At 43.1% G+C, this 18,471-nt stretch overlaps 1 protein-coding gene across 1 annotated transcript in view; it reads right to left on the bottom strand.

The window, feature by feature from the left end:
• Nucleotides 1-18,471, bottom strand: part of LOC124723134 (PAT complex subunit Asterix) — a 79,441-nt gene that overhangs the window by 10,222 nt on the left and 50,748 nt on the right. The window contains exon 3 of the mRNA XM_047248322.1: nt 10,545-10,642. Within this exon, the coding sequence (XP_047104278.1) occupies nt 10,545-10,642 (98 nt within the window). The remainder of the gene's footprint in view (nt 1-10,544; nt 10,643-18,471) is intronic.

The raw sequence follows: 18,471 nt of genomic DNA, 5'->3' as shown, positions 1-18,471 counted from the left end.
GTGCCTCGTGTACCTGGTATTACCTTGAATCGCACTATCTACACTGATTCAGATGCCATCGCCAAACATTTTGCTCTGGTCTACGCTCAAGCCTAAGCATCTAAGAATTATCAGCCTGCCTTCCCTCTTCTAAAAAGTGGGTTGAGAAAAAGCAATTACCTTTTACTACACACCACCTGGAGCCATATAATGTTCCATTCGGTGAGTGGGTATTTGTCAGTGTCTTAGCCCACTGACCTGATACAGCCCCAGGGCTGGATCACATCCACAACTAAACAATCAGGCACCTACTGGTGAACTGTCAGCATCCTATCGTTGTCATCTTTAACTGCATCTGGAGCAAGAGCTATTTCCCACCACAATGGCAAGAAAACATTGTCCCAATACTGAAACCAGGTAAGTACCCTCTCAAGATGAACAGTTATCGCCAAATTAGTCTCATCAGTGGTCTCTGTAAGTTGCTTGAGTGCCGGCATCTGGGTTCGAGTCTCCTGGCTTCGACCCAGGGTGGGTTTTGCCAAGGCTGTTCCACTACTAATAATCTGTAAGTTTACCTGGGCTCTTGTCATCTGAATGGCTTTTTCGCAACATCAACACCTTACAGCCATCTCCTTCTTCATACAAAAGGCGTATGACCCCACATCTTGCTACCTTACATGAGTGGGGTCTCCAGGATTCACTCCTGATTTTCATCCAGAACTTCCTGTCACACCATATGTTTCAGGTTTGAGCTGGTGCTTCACACAGTACCCACCATATCCAAGAGAATGGGGTCCCACATGGAACTGTACTGAATGTTCCTCTCTTTCCAGTAGCAATCAATGGTTGTGGGGTCCCCAGTATCACCCGCCTTGTATGCTGACTAGTTTTGCCTCTACTATTGCTCCTCTAATGTGGGCATGAATGTCAATTGGAAGGCACCATACAAAATGTGCAGGCATGGGCCCTCACCTATGGCTTCAATTTTCAGCTGCCAAGACTTGGGTCATGCACTTCTGTCAACGTCGTACCATTCACCCACAATCAGAACTTAACCTCGATGACCAACTACTCAATGTGGTGGAGACTTACCACTTCTTAGGACTGGTTTTATATTGTTGGTCAATTTTGATTCCCCATCTTCACCAGCTTTAAGCGAAAGTACTAGTTGTACCTTAACACACTAGAAATCTACTCTGTAGGAATCAGCATGGGTTTCAAAAAAGACGGTCGTGTGAAACCCAGCTCGCGCTATTCGTCCACGAGACTCAGAGGGCCATAGACACGGGTTCCCAGGTAGATGCCGTGTTTCTTGACTTCCACAAGGCATTCGATACAGTTCCCCACAGTCGTTTAATGAACAAAGTAAGAGCATATGGACTATCAGACCAATTGTGTGATTGGATTGAGGAGTTCCTAGATAACAGAACGCAGCATGTCATTCTCAATGGAGACAAGTCTTGCGAAGTAAGTGTGATTTCAGGTGTGCCACAGGGGAGTGTCATGGGACCGTTGCTGTTCACAATATACATAAATGACCTGGTGGATGATATCGGAAGTTCACTGAGGCTTTTTGCAGATGATGCTGTGGTGTATCGAGAGGTTGTAACAATGGAAAATTGTACTGAAATGCAAGAGGATCTGCAGCGAATTGACGCATGATGCAGGGAATGGCAATTGAATCTCAATGTAGACAAGTGTAATGTGCTGCAAATACATAGAAAGATAGATCCCTTATTATTTAGCTACAAAATAGCAGGTCAGCAACTGGAAGCAGTTAATTCCATAAATTATCTGGGAGTACGCATTAGGAGTGATTTGAAATGGAATGATCATATAAAGTTGATCGTCGGTAAAGCAGATACCAGACAGATTCATTGGAAGAATCCTAAGGAAATGCAATCCGAAAACAAAGGAAGTAGGTTACAGTACACTCGTTCGCCCACTGCTTGAGTACTGCTCAGCGATGTGGGATCCGTACCAGATAGGGTTGATAGAAGAGATAGAGAAGACCCAACGGAGAGCAGCGCACTTCGTTACAGGATCATTTAGTAATCATGAAAGCGTTACGGAGATGATAGATAAACTCCAGTGGAAAACTCTACAGGAGAGACGCTCAGTGGCTCGGTACGGGCTTTTGTTGAAGTTTCGAGAACATACCTTCACCGAAGAGTCCAGCAGTATATTGCTCCCTCCTATGTATATCTCGCGAAGAGACCATGAGGATAAAATCAGAGAGATTAGAGCCCACACAGAAGCATACAGACAATCCTTCTTTCCACGAACAATACGAGACTGGAATAGAAGGGAGAACCGATAGACGTACTCAGGGTACCCTCCGTCACACACCGTCAGGTGGCTTGCGGAGTATGGCTGTAGATGTAGATGTAGAACACACACTGCTGCCCGAATAACACCAGCTGGGATGCAGATCGCACTACCCTTCTGCAGCTTTACACAGCCCTGATACAATCCCACCTTCATTATGGAAGTCTGGCATTTGGTTTGGTATCGCCCTTAGCATTACTGATACTGGATCTGATACACCACTGCGGGGTTCGACTTGCAACAGGAGCCTTTCAAACAAGCCCTGTGAACAGCTTACTCATGAAGGCTGGGGTCTCTCCATTGCAGATCAGGCACCAACAGCAGCTTGTCAATTATGCTATTCACATTTGCAGCTCCACTAAGCATCCAAACTACCATCTCCTTCTTCCAAACATGGTAGTTCATCTCCCGCAACAAGGGTCCAGGCCCGGATCTGGGATTATGATTGCAATCCGCATCCGGTCTATCCTCTCTGAACTTCAGTTTTTCCTCTGGACCCACTCAAGTACACCTCCTTGGCACATCACTCAGCCAAAGCTTCATCTTGACCTATCACAAGGTCGGAAAGACTGTTCATGCTGAGGCCCTCCGCTGCCAATTTTTCTCCATCCTTTGAGGAGATTATTGTGTAACGTCCCGTCGACAACGAGGTCATTAGAGACGGAGCGCAAGCTCGGGTGAGGGAAGGATGGGGAAGGAAATCGGCCGTGCCCTTTCAAAGGAACCATCCCAGCATTTGCCTGAAGTGATTTAGGGAAATCACGGAAAACCTAAATCAGGACGGCCGGAGACGGGATTGAACCGTCGTCCTCCCGAATGCGAGTCCAGTGTGCTAACCACTGCGCCACCTCGCTCTGTTTCGCCATCCTTTTTACATCCTGGGGTTCACAAGAAGTCTGCACTGATGGCTTGATGGTCACATATGCTTTGCTTATACTCACATGGGACGTACTGAACTGCATTCCTTGCTGGACAGCTGTAGTGTTTTCACTGTGGAGTTTGTAGCCATCTCTCGTGCTCTTAAGCATATCCGTTCCTGCACTGGTGGGTCCTTTCTCATCTACAGCAACTACTTGAGCAGTTTTCATGCTTTCAACCAGTGCTACCCTTGCCATCCCTTGGTCATTGCTGTCCAAGATTCCCTGCATGTCCTTTAAGAGTGCAGACACTCAATGACCTTCACCTAGGCCCCAGGCCACATAAGGGTCCCAGGGAATGAACTCTGTTAGCCAATAAGCCAACTCTTGAATTCGGTATTCTGGAAACAGACCTCTGATCTGTATTATGCCATCAAGTTTTAGGTGCCTGGAATATGGAATGGCACCAAACAAACTACTGGTGATAAAAGATACTATAAATCTGCAGAGGTACTCTATGCAGGCCTCTCACTAGGACCCTACCATCTTTAGCCGGCTCTGTATTGGCCATACTTTGCTGACTCATAGTTGTCTCCTCTGGAGCGAGGACTCCCCCCTACTGTCGTCATAGCTCCTGTTTGATGGTGGTGCACATTTTTGCAGGTCTGTTCCAACCTAACCGCCCTTTAACGGACTATCTCCCTGATTCGCTACCCCTGGATCTAGCTTTATGTTCTATTTGTGAAGAGCGCTTTTACCACTCTTTACAGTAGAGCCACTTAATCTTATTGGCCCATTTACAGGTTGGCAGAATACTGTTGCCCCCTCTGCCCAGACCAGGCTGTGGTTGTTTGTGGTTGGTGGTACACCCTAGTCCTCATTCTACCTGCTCTTTTACTCCCCCCCCCCCCCACGTGCTCTTTTACTCCCCCCCCCCCCCCCACGTGCTCTTTTACTCCCCCCCCCCCCCTCACGTGCTCTTTTACTCCCGCCCCCCACATGGTCCATTAGACTTTTTCACCTTTTCTCCCGCTGTGCTTCCCTTGCTAGTCCCTAGAAGGCAATTGCTGAGTGGAGTACCTCTGGTAAGTGGCGGGTGGGGAATGTATATCCCCTCATTGGACTCTGCTTTCAGGGGCTTCCAGCTGCTCCCTAGGTGGGGCACATCACTTGCCATTCTTATTGTGTCTCCCTTTCTTCTTTTTGTCGCTTATTTCAGCTTTGCTGACCTTCAAGTTTCTTCTTCTTGTTTTTGTGTGGTAGGCTGTCTCTGACATACAGTCATCTAGACCTATCTGTTCAAGGAAAAAGGGACTGGTGACCTAGTAGTTTGGTCCCTTTATTCATCCAACCAACCAACCAAAACAGAGGTTTAACTGTGTAGAAGGCAGACTATCCAATGGCACCTGAAGAGGGATATCAGCCTTTCCAGTAGTTGCAGAGACAGCAGTCCAAATGAACGAATAATCTGTCCCTGTAACATTACACCAACATGGCCTAGCTATGCTAGTACTGTGAACAGCTGAAAGCAAGGGGAAACTACAGATATTTTTCCTGACAGCCTACACCTCTACTATATGGTTAAATAATGACAACATCCTCTTGGGTAAAATACTCTGGAGGTAAAAAAATCCCCCATTAGGATCTACAGCAAGGACTACCCAGGAGAATGTCATCAGGAAAAACACACCATTCTATGGGTTGGAGCATGGAAAGTTACATGCCTTAATAGAGTAGGCAGGCTAGAGAATTTAAAAAGTAAATGGAAAGCTTCAAGTTTGATACCATGGGAATTAATGAAATGTGATAGAAGGAAGAAAAGGACTGCTCGTCTGGTGAGTACAGGGTCATAAATACAAAATCAAATGGGCAATGCACGATTAAGTCCAATAATGAATAATAAAATAAAAATGGGGGTAAGCTACTATAAATGGCACAGTGAAGGCATTATCATAGACAAGAAAGACACAAAGCCAACACCACCACAATAATACAAGTTTATATGCCATCTAGCATGATAAGATACAAGAAATTATTTGGATAGTTAAGGGACATGAAAATTTATTTGTGATGGGGGACTGGAACTTGATAATAGGAAAACAAAGAGAAGGAAATATATCAGGAGAACTTTGACTAGAGGAGAGGAATGAAGAGGAATTTTACACAAAACGTAATTTAATCATCACTAACACTTGGTTTAAGAATCATGAAAGAAGATTATATTCGTGGAAGATACCTGGAGACACCAGAAGGTTTCAAACAGATTATGTAATGATAGAACAGACCATTTTGAAACCACATTTTAAAACTGCAAAACATTTCTAGGGGCAGACGTGTGCCCTGACCATAATTTATTGCTTAGAAACTGCAGAATTAAAATGAAACTGCATAAAGGTAGGAAATCGAGGAGAGGAGAGGAGGCCTGGATAAGTTGAACAAACCAGAGACTGTTTAGAATTTCAGTGGGAGCATTTGGCCAAATTGATGAACAGGTGCAAGAAGTACAAAACAAATGGATAGCCTCGAGATGAAACCGTGAAGGAAGCAGAGGATCAAATAGGCAAAAAGAAAAAGCCCAGTGCGTTTCTGGATGAGGTATCGAATATATTGCTTCCCCCTACTTATACCTCCCGAGGAGATCACGAATGTAAAATTAGAGAGATTAGAGCGCGCACGGAGGCTTTCAGACAGTCGTTCTTCCCGCGAACCATACGCGACTGGAACAGGAAAGGGAGGTAATGACAGTGGCACGTAAAGTGCCCTCCGCCACACACCGTTGGGTGGCTTGCGGAGTATAAATGTAGATGTAGAAATCCTCAAACACACGAGATACGGAAGCTTATTGGTGAAATATAAAGATCCAGCACATCAAGCAGACAAAAGGGAATACAATCGTTTAAAAATGAGTGCCAAAGCGCAAAATTGTAAAGCAGAACTGGCTGCACAAGAAATGTATGGATGTAGAAGCACATGTAACTACAGGAAAAGATGGACGCCACCTACAGAAAAGTTACAGAGACTGAACGAAAGAAGTGGCTGTATAAATATCAAGAGTTCAGATGGCCAACCAGTACTAGGCAAAGAAGGGAAAGCTGAATGCTGGAAGAAAGAAGAATATGCCAGACCACTGAAAGACCCAAGTCGAAACAAGGCCCCGGGAGCAGACAACGTTCCTTCAGAATTATTCAGATGTTTAGGAAAACCAGCATGATGAAACTATTCCAGCTGGTGTGCACAATGTGGAAGATGGGAAGATGGGAAAACACTCTCAGACTTCAAGAAGAATGTAATAATTCCAATTGCAGAGAAAGCAGGTCCTGACAGGTGTGAATATTACTGAACTATCAGTTTAGTAAGTAATGCTTGCTAAATAATGACAGTAATTATTTACAGAACAAAGGAAAATCTGGTAGAAGCCAACCTGATGGAAGTCAGTTTGAGCTCTAGGTAAATCTAGGTACATGTGATGCAATACTGACCCTTCAACTTATCTTAGAAGGTAAGTTCCACAAAGGTAAGCCCACGTTTATAGTGTTTGTAGATTTACAGAAAGCTTTTGACACTGTTGACTTGAATGCATCTTCCAAAATTCTGAATATAGTGGGGGTAAAATATAGGGAGCAAAAGGTTATTTGCAACTTTTACAGAAAGCAGACAACAGTTGTAAGAGTCAAGGGGCATGAAAGGGAAGCAGTGGTTGAGATGGGAATGAGACAAGGTTGTAGAGTATCCCTGCAATCTGTACACTGAGCAAGTAAGAAATGAAACCAAAGAAAAATTTGGAGCTTTCGGGTAGGTAGTTCAGGGAGAGGAAATAAAAAGTTTGAGGTTATGTTGCCAATGTCATTGTAATTCTGTCAGGAACACCGAAAGACTTGGAAGAGCAATTGAATGGAATGCATTGAGTCTTTGAAGTGGGTTATAACATGGAAAAAAAGAATTGTAACGTGAACGTCAACAAAAGTAAAACATGAGTAATGAAATGTAAGCAAATCAGGTGACACTGAAGGAATTTGATTAGGAAATAAAAGTAGTAGACGAGTATTTTCTATTTGGGCTGAAGTAGAAAGGATGTAAAATGCAGACTTGCTATAACATAAATAGCAGCATTTTTGAAAAAGACTAATTTGTTGACAACAAATACAAATTTAAGTGTCAGGAAGTCTTATGAGGTATTTGTCTGGTGTATAACCTTGTATGGAAGTGAAATGTAGATGATAAACAGTTCACACAATAAGAGAACAGAAGCTTTCTTGACATGGTGCTCAAGATTAGATGGGTAGATCGAGTAACTTATGAGGTGCTTAAATGAACAGTGGAAAAAAGGAAAGTATGGTACAGGTTGACTAGAAGCAGAGATCAGTTCATAGAACACATCCTGAAGCAGGAAGGTATCGTCAGTTTTGTAATGGAGTGAGGTGTGCAGGGAGGGGGGAGAACAGTAAGTAGGTTCAAATACTGATGCAGGTTGCAGTAGATACATAGAGAAGAGGCTTGCACAGGATAGAGTTGCATGGAGATTTTCATCAAAGCAGTCTTTGGACTGGAGACCACAACAGTAATCCATGGGAGATGATACACTCCAAATGTTAATTTTGTCAAAGTATTTCTGCACTTTCTTGCAACTGTTCAGTAGCGATACTTCCCTGTAGACAGCAACATTGTTGATGAACAATCTGATAGTGCTGCTGATCTCATCTGATCATATAAATTATTTTTACTGGCGACATTAGAGGTTCTACTATGCTTCTTTAGTCTCACTCAATCCCACCTTTCATTTCTTTTTAATGTTTCCCATCCAGTGTAACATACTTGGTTCTATTTTTCAAGCATTATTCAACAAAACTGTATATCTGTGAAAACACTGTACCTTGGCTATTATAAAGTGTATTCAAAAAGAAACAAGCCAGAGGTTGTATGAAAACTACTGAAAGAATTGTAATGTCACTGGCCGCGGAAGATGGTGCACACCCTATTAGAGCACTAAGGTCCCAAATGCACCACTAGAGGGACATGGGTGTATACCGATGAGACAACAGAGCAAGCACGTGCACACATGTCAAACATCCACTGCACTTAGTCTGCTGAAAACAGTGAAATGGAGGTTTCAAAAGAAAAGCTCAGGGGTTTAGTGTGTAGCTATCAAGTAGGAGTGTGGGGAACAGAAATGCTTCGAAGAATGGTACTAGTGTATGAGAGTACATCATGTCCGTTACAAGTGTGAAGATGTGGCATAAGCAATTCAGGGATGGAATGCCATATTACCCCATTACCAATGCTATTGTACAACCAATGCCATTGTCCAGGAGATTATTCAAGACTGGCGCATTACAATAGCAGCTATTGCTGCAGAGTTCAGATTAAGAGTCTGAAGGGTTCACGCATTCATTAAGGATGTATGTTAGTCTTGCAAAGTGTGCACCTCAATGGGTGCTTCTCAATTTTTAACCAGCACAGGAAGTATGTCAAATGGGACTATCCTGAACACCTGCTGCACTGTGCCAAGAGAGGCAACGAGTTCCTGTTAACTGGTCACTGATTATGAAACATAGTGTCATCACTTTGAACCAGACACTAAATGATGAAGACTCTAAGCAAACACAGTTGTTGCCACAAAAAATACTGGATTGTCCACACAAGTGTGGGAAAGTTTGGGTCACCTTCTTCTCTGACGTAGAGGACCCCCAAATTATCTCCTTCCAGCAGAATGGGACAACAGTGCATGTGCAGTGATACTCATGAACCTTGACTGCCCTTTGCCATGCAATCGGATTGAAACTATCAGGGCAGCTCACCCAAGGCATCATTTTGCTCTATGACAATTTGAGGCCCCCATACACAATGAGAGGTCCTCAGTCACACTCCATACAGTCTGGACCTGTCTCCCAGCAATTATGACATTTTGGTGACCTAAAGAAGGCTCAGAAGCAAAAGGTTTGCCTCTTGCAAGGATATCAACTGGTGTGTTTGGAATTGGTTCACAATGCACACCAAGAAGTTTTACGAGAGCCATTCACCACCATATGTTGCAGTGGGCAAGTGCCTCAACAGTGCTGGGAACTACTTTTGAAAAAAAGGTAGACATTCCTGTTTACCAGCCTCCAGTGCTCTCTCTCCCCCTCCCCCACCCCCTCCCCCTCTCAAATACCTCTCATAGATGATGACTTACAGAGTCTAATTTATTTCAGAAACTTGGTAGATGGTATATCTGTGTTCACCTACATCTATCATTTGCCTGGCATTGTTTTTGAATAAAGCAAGCAGATTTTCAGTGTTCCACACTGATTCTTCAAGAGCAGCTTCTTTTCTTCCTGGAATGTCCATGTATGAGCTTATTACAATATGATCTTGATTCTTTCAAAAGGGCAGATATTAGTGATATTGGTCTGTAAGTCTGTGTACCCAGCCTTTTACTCGTTTTATAAGCAGAAGTAATATGTTCTTTTCCTGATGGCTGCACAACAGAATCTTGATACATATTAGCAAGGAAAGGTGCTATATTCATGACATATTCAACGTGAAATCAATGAAAATTTATATAAGGGGTTTCAGTTTAGTTTAGTTTTGGGCCTACATAAAAATATTTGCTACATCCACTCCATTTTTTTATTAGCTTTATCTTGAACATGTGTTCTGAGAAATAATTCCAATTTATCAAAACTTAAATTTGATGCTTGCAATGTTTGAGCTGCTACATAGTTCTGAAAAAGCTTCACTTATGTGACCACCTGAAAATTTCTGATATCTTCCTTATTTAATAGCTACATAGTCTCTTTTTTCCTACAAAACTTTCAGTCTAAAGATACAAATTAATTTAGTTTGACAATGAACCAAAATATTGCAAAATAGTAATAGGTATCCAGAATGTAACGAAACAATAACCTTGATTACCGATCTTAATATCATCTTAAGATCATTCCCTACACAGAAATGTGTGTCAAAAATGGCTCTGAGCACTATGGGACTTAACTGCTGTGGTCATCAGTCCCCTAGAACTCAGAACTACTTAAACCTAACAAACCGAAGGACATCACACACATCCATGCCCGAGGCAGGATTCGAACCTGCGACCGTAGCAGCAGCGCGGCTCCAGACTGGAGCGCCTAGAACCGCTCGGCCACCGCGGCCGGCCAAATGTGTGTCACAGTAAAATATCAGGAATATAAGTGCTGCAACAATTAGAGAACTTTATAATTAATTTCAAAAGGCAATCAATGTTATTTGTTTGTGACCAAGACTTGGTACAACTACTGAAATCAAAGTACCAGTTCAGAAAAACAAATCACACTTTTACTGCAAGGTCAAGTTTACACGAAGTCACTTCACCAAAATATTTACAGAACATACAAGTAACAACACATTACATTTTAACATACTTACATGAAACTGCTAAGTATTTGTTTAGTATCATCACTCACGCGTGAACTTGCGAAGCTAATACAGGAGCAATATAAGGCAACCCAGGCACACCATTTCAACTGAAAACCACACATTCATGTTAAATAATACACAAAGTCACACAATTACATAGCATGTACTGTGATTACTTGTGAATGTAATATTGTTAGGCTCAAAATATGTTAAATTGTCCTTTGAGAATTTTATCACAGAAAACAGTGTATAACAAAGGCAAAACCAACAAAGAAATTATTTATTTTACATGTGAGGTAGTGAAAAGATAACCAGAATGTAGACAAGAGACTTCAAGCCTTTGAGGTCTTATTTTATTCCTGCAATATAATACAACTGAGAAATGTGTAATTTGTAACAGCTGCATCCTTGTGACAGGACAAGTTTCGAGACCGGGGACCTGTAGTCAACGGCAAATAAGAGAACACATGAATGGGAGAAGATAAGTAATGCTGCTTAAATTACATGAAATTAATTTTTCTTACATTTTGCAGAAGTGGTTTCTCACAACTAGTTGCATATCTCCACATTTTCTTTAGACAAAATGCAATGTATGTAGAAAGTACAGTGTGAAGAGTTGGTAACTGATTCTGGCTTGCACTAAGTAACATCCCAACAACATCCCTTGATCACATACAAAACAGATTCAATCATACTGTTGTGGCACCTATCCACAACAAGTTTATTTACTTAATAAAGCATGAGGTAACATACAGTTGCTTTTTCTGCTAATAAATTCCCACTGCTCCCTCTGGGGCAATATAAAAAGCCAATAACTGGGCAACAAGTTTTTGCTTTATATTACAACATCAATAAATTAATATGATATTTGGGAGCTTAGCATCTGCACATTAATTCCACGATAGAAGTACGGCTGAAAGTTGTTTTAAAAATTTCACAAGGCTTAATACAGAAAACTTCCTTAAAACACACACACTTCAATAAAAAAGAGAAATTAAACTGTGGAACATCTAAAACTGACAGGAGACAAATGTGGCTGCATGGCTGATTACCGGAGTCCAAAAGGATGAGCCCATTACCCTCTAATATACTAACATCTCCAGCCTCTTAGATTGAGATGGACTACACACACTACACGAAAGTTTGTAAGTTTTACCACACTAGTTTCCCTGTCAGTTAAACTAAAAGGCAGGTCACCACAAAAGTTAATATATGCCTTCTTGTCATAATATAAAATGTGCTACTCAGCTACTAGGTTATACATTTATTCTGTTCAGATTTTTATTTTTCTGACAGGTTGTACAAAGCTGAGGTGTTTGCCCCAAACTGGAAATTAATTTAGAGGGAATGAGATGGACAGCTCCAGTATTCCCCTTACACCCAGGGAAACTCCAAACCCCTGGCCAGACTAACTGGTGTTGCCACTTCATTCTGTCGCACTAAGTACAGTAACAAGTGCGACAACCCACACCCAATGGAATACTTTAGACCATGTAGCTACAGATAGGCCTAACCTTTTCAACAGTATCAACAGACAGACAGGGATTAGAAATCACATCATCATCATCATCATCATCACTGGGACAGTTACTAAAATAAGAAATCCATCACAAAGCCCAGCAGAGTACTTATGCTGGAAAAATTAGATAAGCATTGTTAGCATTCTACTAGGACAATGAACGGATGTCATTTCATTCCACTATGATGGACATAGAGGAATTATGGGCAAAGTTTAAACTGACTGTAAGCCGCACACTGGAGAATATATGCTGAGTAAACGGATTAACGATGAACATGAATCACAGTTTAACAACAAAATCTGGAATATGCCGAGCTAACAAATTGTTGCACACTTTCTTCATAAAAGAACGCAGAACTGTCGACAGGAAAAAGTTAGTAGAAATTCAAGTGTCTATAACAACTTCAATGTGTGAAGCATACAACAACTTCCAGTCATACATTATTGAAAGATCTTGCTGAGAATCCCAGACAATTCTGGTCCCAGATAAAATCCCAGGCGAGCTCAAGGCTTCTGTACAGTCACTCATAGACCAGTCTGATTTGGCAAAAAAAAGCCAGAAAAAAGGCTGAAGTTTTACATTTTACGTTTAAAGAATCATTTACACTGTGGTATCAGACAGACATACTGTTGTTCGACCACAAAAACTCCTACACAGAGAGCACAAAAACAGGTATCCCTAGGGTTGAAAAGCAGCTGAAAAAGTTGAAAACAAATTGCCACATCCAGATAGAATACCAATTCTGTTTTCTAGAAGAGTTCCCATCGTAATTGGCCCCATACTTAGCTTGCATTTATTGTGAATCTCTCACCCAGCAGAAATATCCAAGCAACTGGAAAAAAGCACTGATGATTATCATACATAATAAGCGTAAAAGAATAGAACTGCAAAATGAACATCTGTTTTTGCAGAATTCTTGAGCATATACCAATTCTGAGTACAATAAATTTTCTTGAGAGTGAGAAGCTTCTCTCCACAAATCAGCACAGATTTCGAAAGCTTCACTTCTGTGATGGTTGGTTGATTTTGGGGAGGAGGGTGGGGGGGGGGGGGGGCCCAAACAGTGAGGTCATCGGTTCCATGATTCAAGTTGGCAGAAACCAAGGTACGAACAGCGCAGTCCAGTCAAGGGGAAGTGAGAACGGGCAAACAGAGAGCTAAAACGAACGTCTGGGAAGCAACAAGAGTAAAGAACAGGAGGACGGTGGGGGTGGGGGGAGGAAACTGTGGGAGCAGGGGTGCTCCAAAGAAGCTACAAATGTTGGGGCACCAACACTGCTGTCACCTCCCAGGCCCATGCCATAGTATAGTATAGTATACTATGATCCCAACAACGGGGACAACAGGGGAACAAGAGGAAACAAAATAGCATGAAAAACAAAACGAAACATATGGAAAAGGAGGGGAGAACATGGCCAGTGAGGAGGTAAGGCCAAGGCCTTCGTGACTATCAATAAATCTTGACGAAGAAGGTGTAAACATAACCTGGGAGATATACATATAAACCCTTCAACACAATGGAAAGCCCAGAGGGTTAACCTGGGCATCAAGAGGTGGGGAGGGAATGAGAGAATCAATGGGAAGTGGCCACTGTCGCAAAAGTCATCATGTGGGGGCCAGTGTAAAGAAGGAAGAACGAGAGGTGTAGTGAGCAAAACAACGGCAAAGAGAATGCCATAGATGACACTGATATGAGTAGGGGAACTATCATTAAGAAGATACAGGTTGTGGTCTGCAAGAAATTTGTCAATGAGGAGCCCCTGACTAGACGAAAAAGCACTGCCGCCGCAACAAGTCTGGGCCTTTGGAGAAGCCAAGGTGGAAATCTACTCCCACAGTGATGTAAAACATGAAGACTGGCCACACCCATTTAGATGGCAGTCTTGTTCATGAATCCCATAGGGCCTTATTGTCTGTTACGAAAAAGCCATTCCAGTGGAGGCTGAGCAACGGTATGGTAGGTGGGCGTGTATGGTGCGGACAGTGTTTTATACACCTGGTGCACTGTAAGTAGCCGTCGCCTGACGTGAAGTGGCAGTTCACCAGCCTCCGTATCGAAGCTTGGTATGGGGCTTGTCTGGATGCTCCAGTGATCAACCGAATCCCTTCATGGTGCACCGTGTCTAACATCTTTAAATAAGAGGATCTCACAGATCCATACACCACGCACCCATAATGTTGTTGTGAGACTTGAAGAGCAAAATACTGAGAAGTCATCCACAAACAAAGAACACCGAACAGGACTTTTCACTATGGACATAATGCTATTAATAGCTATGGCAGGGACAGTCACACTTAAAATGCTACCTTGAGGGACACTGCTCTCCTCAAAGCTATCAGACAGGATGTCACCGACTTTGTACCTAAAATATTGTGGCGAGAGAAAGGACTGAATAAAAATTGGAAGACAACCACAAAAACCACATTCATGAAGCTGCTCCAGGATAAGATGTCTCCAAATAGTATCGTAGGCCTTCTAGATGTCAAAAAATATGCCTAGAAGGCAATGCTGGCATAGGAAAGCCTGATGTATAACCGTCTCCAGGAGGACAAAGTTATCGAAGGTGTAGCGATACCTCCTGAACCCACACTGAAAGCAACTAAGAAGTTGCCTGGATTCTACAATACAGACAAGGTGGCAGTTGACCACCTGCTCCAAGGTCTTCCCCATGCAGCTAGTGAGGGCAAAACTATGGTAACTACTTGGGCATATATAGTCTTTCCCAGGTTTTAAAAGAGTAAAATCGCCTCACGACAAGTCGGGAAAGTGATCTGATGCCCAAATGGCATCAAAAAGTGGGAGAAGGATATCTTTGTTTCACCTTGTGAGGTGTCGCAGCATACTGTAATGGATCCTGTAGTGACCAGGGAGTGTGTCACGAGCCACCGACAATGCAGAATCCAGCTCCCACATGGAAAATGGGCAGTTGTAATCTTCAGAGTTGGACCGGAAGTCCAAACTACACCTCTCGACAACCGCTCTACGGTGCTGAAAACCTGGATCTTGACTGGCTGTTGCAGTAACTGTGGCAAAATATGCTGCCATAGTCTGGACAATGTCACATAGATTGATTTGGAGAGTACCGTTCCCCATTACAATAGCGATCGGGCACCTCCATCTTCTCCCAGAAATTCTCTTGATGGTCTTCCACACAACGGAACTTTTGCTGGAATGATTAATGGTGTTCAGGAACTGTTGCCATGACCTCTTCTTGCTCTCTTGAATAACTTGGTGACACTTCAAGTTTCTCTGCAGTTGTACAACACTTGAACCTATGCAGAGCTGCATGCCTGATCCTAATTGCAGAGCAGCAGTTGGCACTTCACCAAGTGATGACTTGCATGGAAGTCATCACTTCCTGATCTGGAAATCACTGTGATGGATGCTTGGTAGAGCCGACTGGACACTTTATAGCCAGTTGGCCCAGTTCGAACATTGCCCTTGGACTGTGAAATGGATGCTGCAGCAGTGCGGTGGATAATTTTCGTAATATGATCCACCATGTCTCGACATTCCCACCCTACCAAGCACCCATCACGATGGTTTCCAAATCGGGAAGTGATCATTTCCATGCAAGTCATCGCCCACTTCCCATTGAGAAGTCTGTGCAAGAGCTGGAGAGCAAAGCAAGAGGTCAATGGTACAGAACGACCCAGTTGCTGTGCAGATGTGAGTGCTCTGTCCCACATTTAGCAAGTATGCGCATGACGAGGCGAGAAGCCTCTCAATTGCTCTACCTCTGGGGCAGGTAGCTGCAGTGCCCCAAAGTACATTGTGTGCATTAAAATCACCACAGAGGATGAAGGGGCAGGGAAGCTGAGTAATAAGGTCAGTTAGGGCCTCTTCATCAAGTGCACTATATGCATATTGTCAACGGACGGCGCACGTGCACTGATACAGCAACTGCTTGTAAAGTCATCTTATGTGAGAGAGGCGAGGAGTGGAATTTGGTACTGATGAAAATACCTACTCTTCCTCTAGCTCTCTCTCCACTCAGGTTGTCCTTTTTGTGGACAACATAGCCTCGTAGCTCAGGGGTGTACAATTGATGGAAATGAATCTCTGGAGATACAGTGTTCTACCCTGAGATAAGAGACTGAGTTCCTCCACATGCATCCTGAACCCCTGTAAGTTCAACTGTAGGATGGGAGCCATTTCATCAATTTAGTTTTAATTTACCCCTATCTTTGGACTGCGGAGGTGAAGCACTTTTAGAGTGAGGGGGAGTGGAGGGGTTGCCTTGATCCAAGGCACCTAACTCCATGATGTCCTCATCAGCCAGATGTGAAAGAATGACATCTGATGGCACTCGGGACAGCTTTTGACCCAAACGCCATGAACCTTTCTTTCCCTGCACCCTGTTCTCTTCGAGGATGAGGGGGAGAGGGGGTTTTGAGAGGCACTCTGGTTGTTGTGTGCCTTCTTGACATTCACTACACAACTGTTGCTGGTCTTTTCTGTAGCAGCTGCTTGGATTGGTTTGTCCTTACTCATTTTGCCTTGGCATGTACACCTGCAAGTACAGGTGCTGGTGGTGGATGGTTGTATACTGGACAACGTCTGCATCAAGGCATTGACCTTAGGAACAGGTTTCTGTACCATGAAAGCATAAGAATTGGTAAAGACGGGAGATTTCATCACCTTGTATTCCTTTTTGGCTTCAGCATAGGGGATCCACTTGGTGACTTAGTTCCTGAATCTTTAATTCCTCTGCAAAAACAGAGCAGTCTTGGCTCCAGACTGGGTGGCAGTTAACACAGACTGCTAGAGACTGACTGACAGTCCCAGCTTCACGGGCTGCCTTTCCACATTTCCCATCGGTCACTTCACCCCACACAACTCAGCATTGTGTGACCAAAACACTGGCATTTGTAGCACCACATAGGGCTAGGTACATAAGGCCTAACCCTAAGTTGGAGGAAACCTGCCATGATGTGGTCAAACAATGCTGGACAATTAAAGGTCACAGTGAAGGTGGTGATCTCAATTTCTCCATTATTCCTACACATCCTTTTCTCTACGTCCACTATCCCCTGTAATGCCCATTCCTGTTTAAATTTGGCTATGTCGATATCCATAATGCCATGGCACGTGACCACACCCTTGCTAGAGTTAAGGGAATCATGCAGTTAAACAGTTACATCATACTCACCCAATTTTTCAGTCTTCATAAATAGTTCCATCTGCTTTGCCCCACTAGTCTCGACCAGTAGGCAACCACTCCACAGCCACTTTATAGACTTCAGGCTTCCAGCAAGTCCGTCCAAGTCTTTATGGATATAGAAGGGGGACACTTTTTCAAACATCCCCCCATCCCCTTAAGTCTCCTTGAGCCCTGTTACTATATAATTCAACTGATGCAGATTACCAAGAGGGCCAGCCTCCCTTCTTTGTTTGGAGGATTGGGTGTGAATACTCCCAGGCATTAACACCCTTCCCACTGGGAGGAGAAGAAGATGAGTTTGAGAGTTCCATCTTGGTCCCACGAGCAGCTAAGGAAACAACGGTCGACTCGGACAGAGCCCCTCGTGCCTGAGTAAACCTTATACAAATGAGGTGCGGCAGGTTCCCCAAAGGTCGCCCGCTAATAACTGCTTCATCTCAACAGCCATGCATCTCATCAGCGTGCAGCACACATTGAGACTGAGGTTTTTTTTGTAGAGATTTTTACCATCCTCGCGATCTGGGCGGTTCCTGCGACACATAACGTTCCAATACTGTGCCATACAGTGGTGGTTTAAGTGTGCCCAGAGCTTACGGTATAAGGAGACCTGCAGCGCTTACCAGTCCCTAACTCACGAACTTCGGGGTCGGCAAGTCCGTACTCAGCAAATGAATGCTGAGCTCCTGAGGGCCGCTTTAATAACATTGATTTCAAAATAGTGGACCAAATAAATTTATCACCAGAACAGTGCCATTTTCTGATCTAGGTTCTCTTCACAACACATACACAGTTTTCAAACAATTGCTAAGCTGTGCAACAAATTTTATTGCAGAAAATCTACGAAATCATTATTGGAGCCCGATTTTGTAGAGCTCACTCATTATCAGTTGTTGCTAGAAATGCTGCTTGGATCAAACTTGTACAAGTTAAGGACCTAGATGTCATGTAACTGGTGTCAACCAATTAATGAACGATGCCTACAATCATCATAAAACACCTAATGTACGCATTTGTGGCCATTTCAAGGTAACTATCATCAGTTTGTCCAATGCTGATCTTTATCCTACGCCTCATTCAGAGAATTTGTTAATGAAAGTAGCCCAGAGCCAATATATTTCAAAAATAAGATGTTTATCCACAACTTCCATTAGACAGCGAATCTAAACAGTTGCTGGTCTTAAATATGCCATTCAGCTTGAAAGGTATAATTTTTTATCATTTAGAGTTGCTATTGCCCCCACCTTCTACAAA

The sequence above is a fragment of the Schistocerca piceifrons genome, chromosome X, assembly GCF_021461385.2.
Source record: "Schistocerca piceifrons isolate TAMUIC-IGC-003096 chromosome X, iqSchPice1.1, whole genome shotgun sequence".
Lineage (NCBI taxonomy): Eukaryota > Metazoa > Arthropoda > Insecta > Orthoptera > Acrididae > Schistocerca > Schistocerca piceifrons.
Note: the sequence above shows the minus strand (reverse complement) of the source record. Positions and strands in the feature narration are given on the sequence as shown.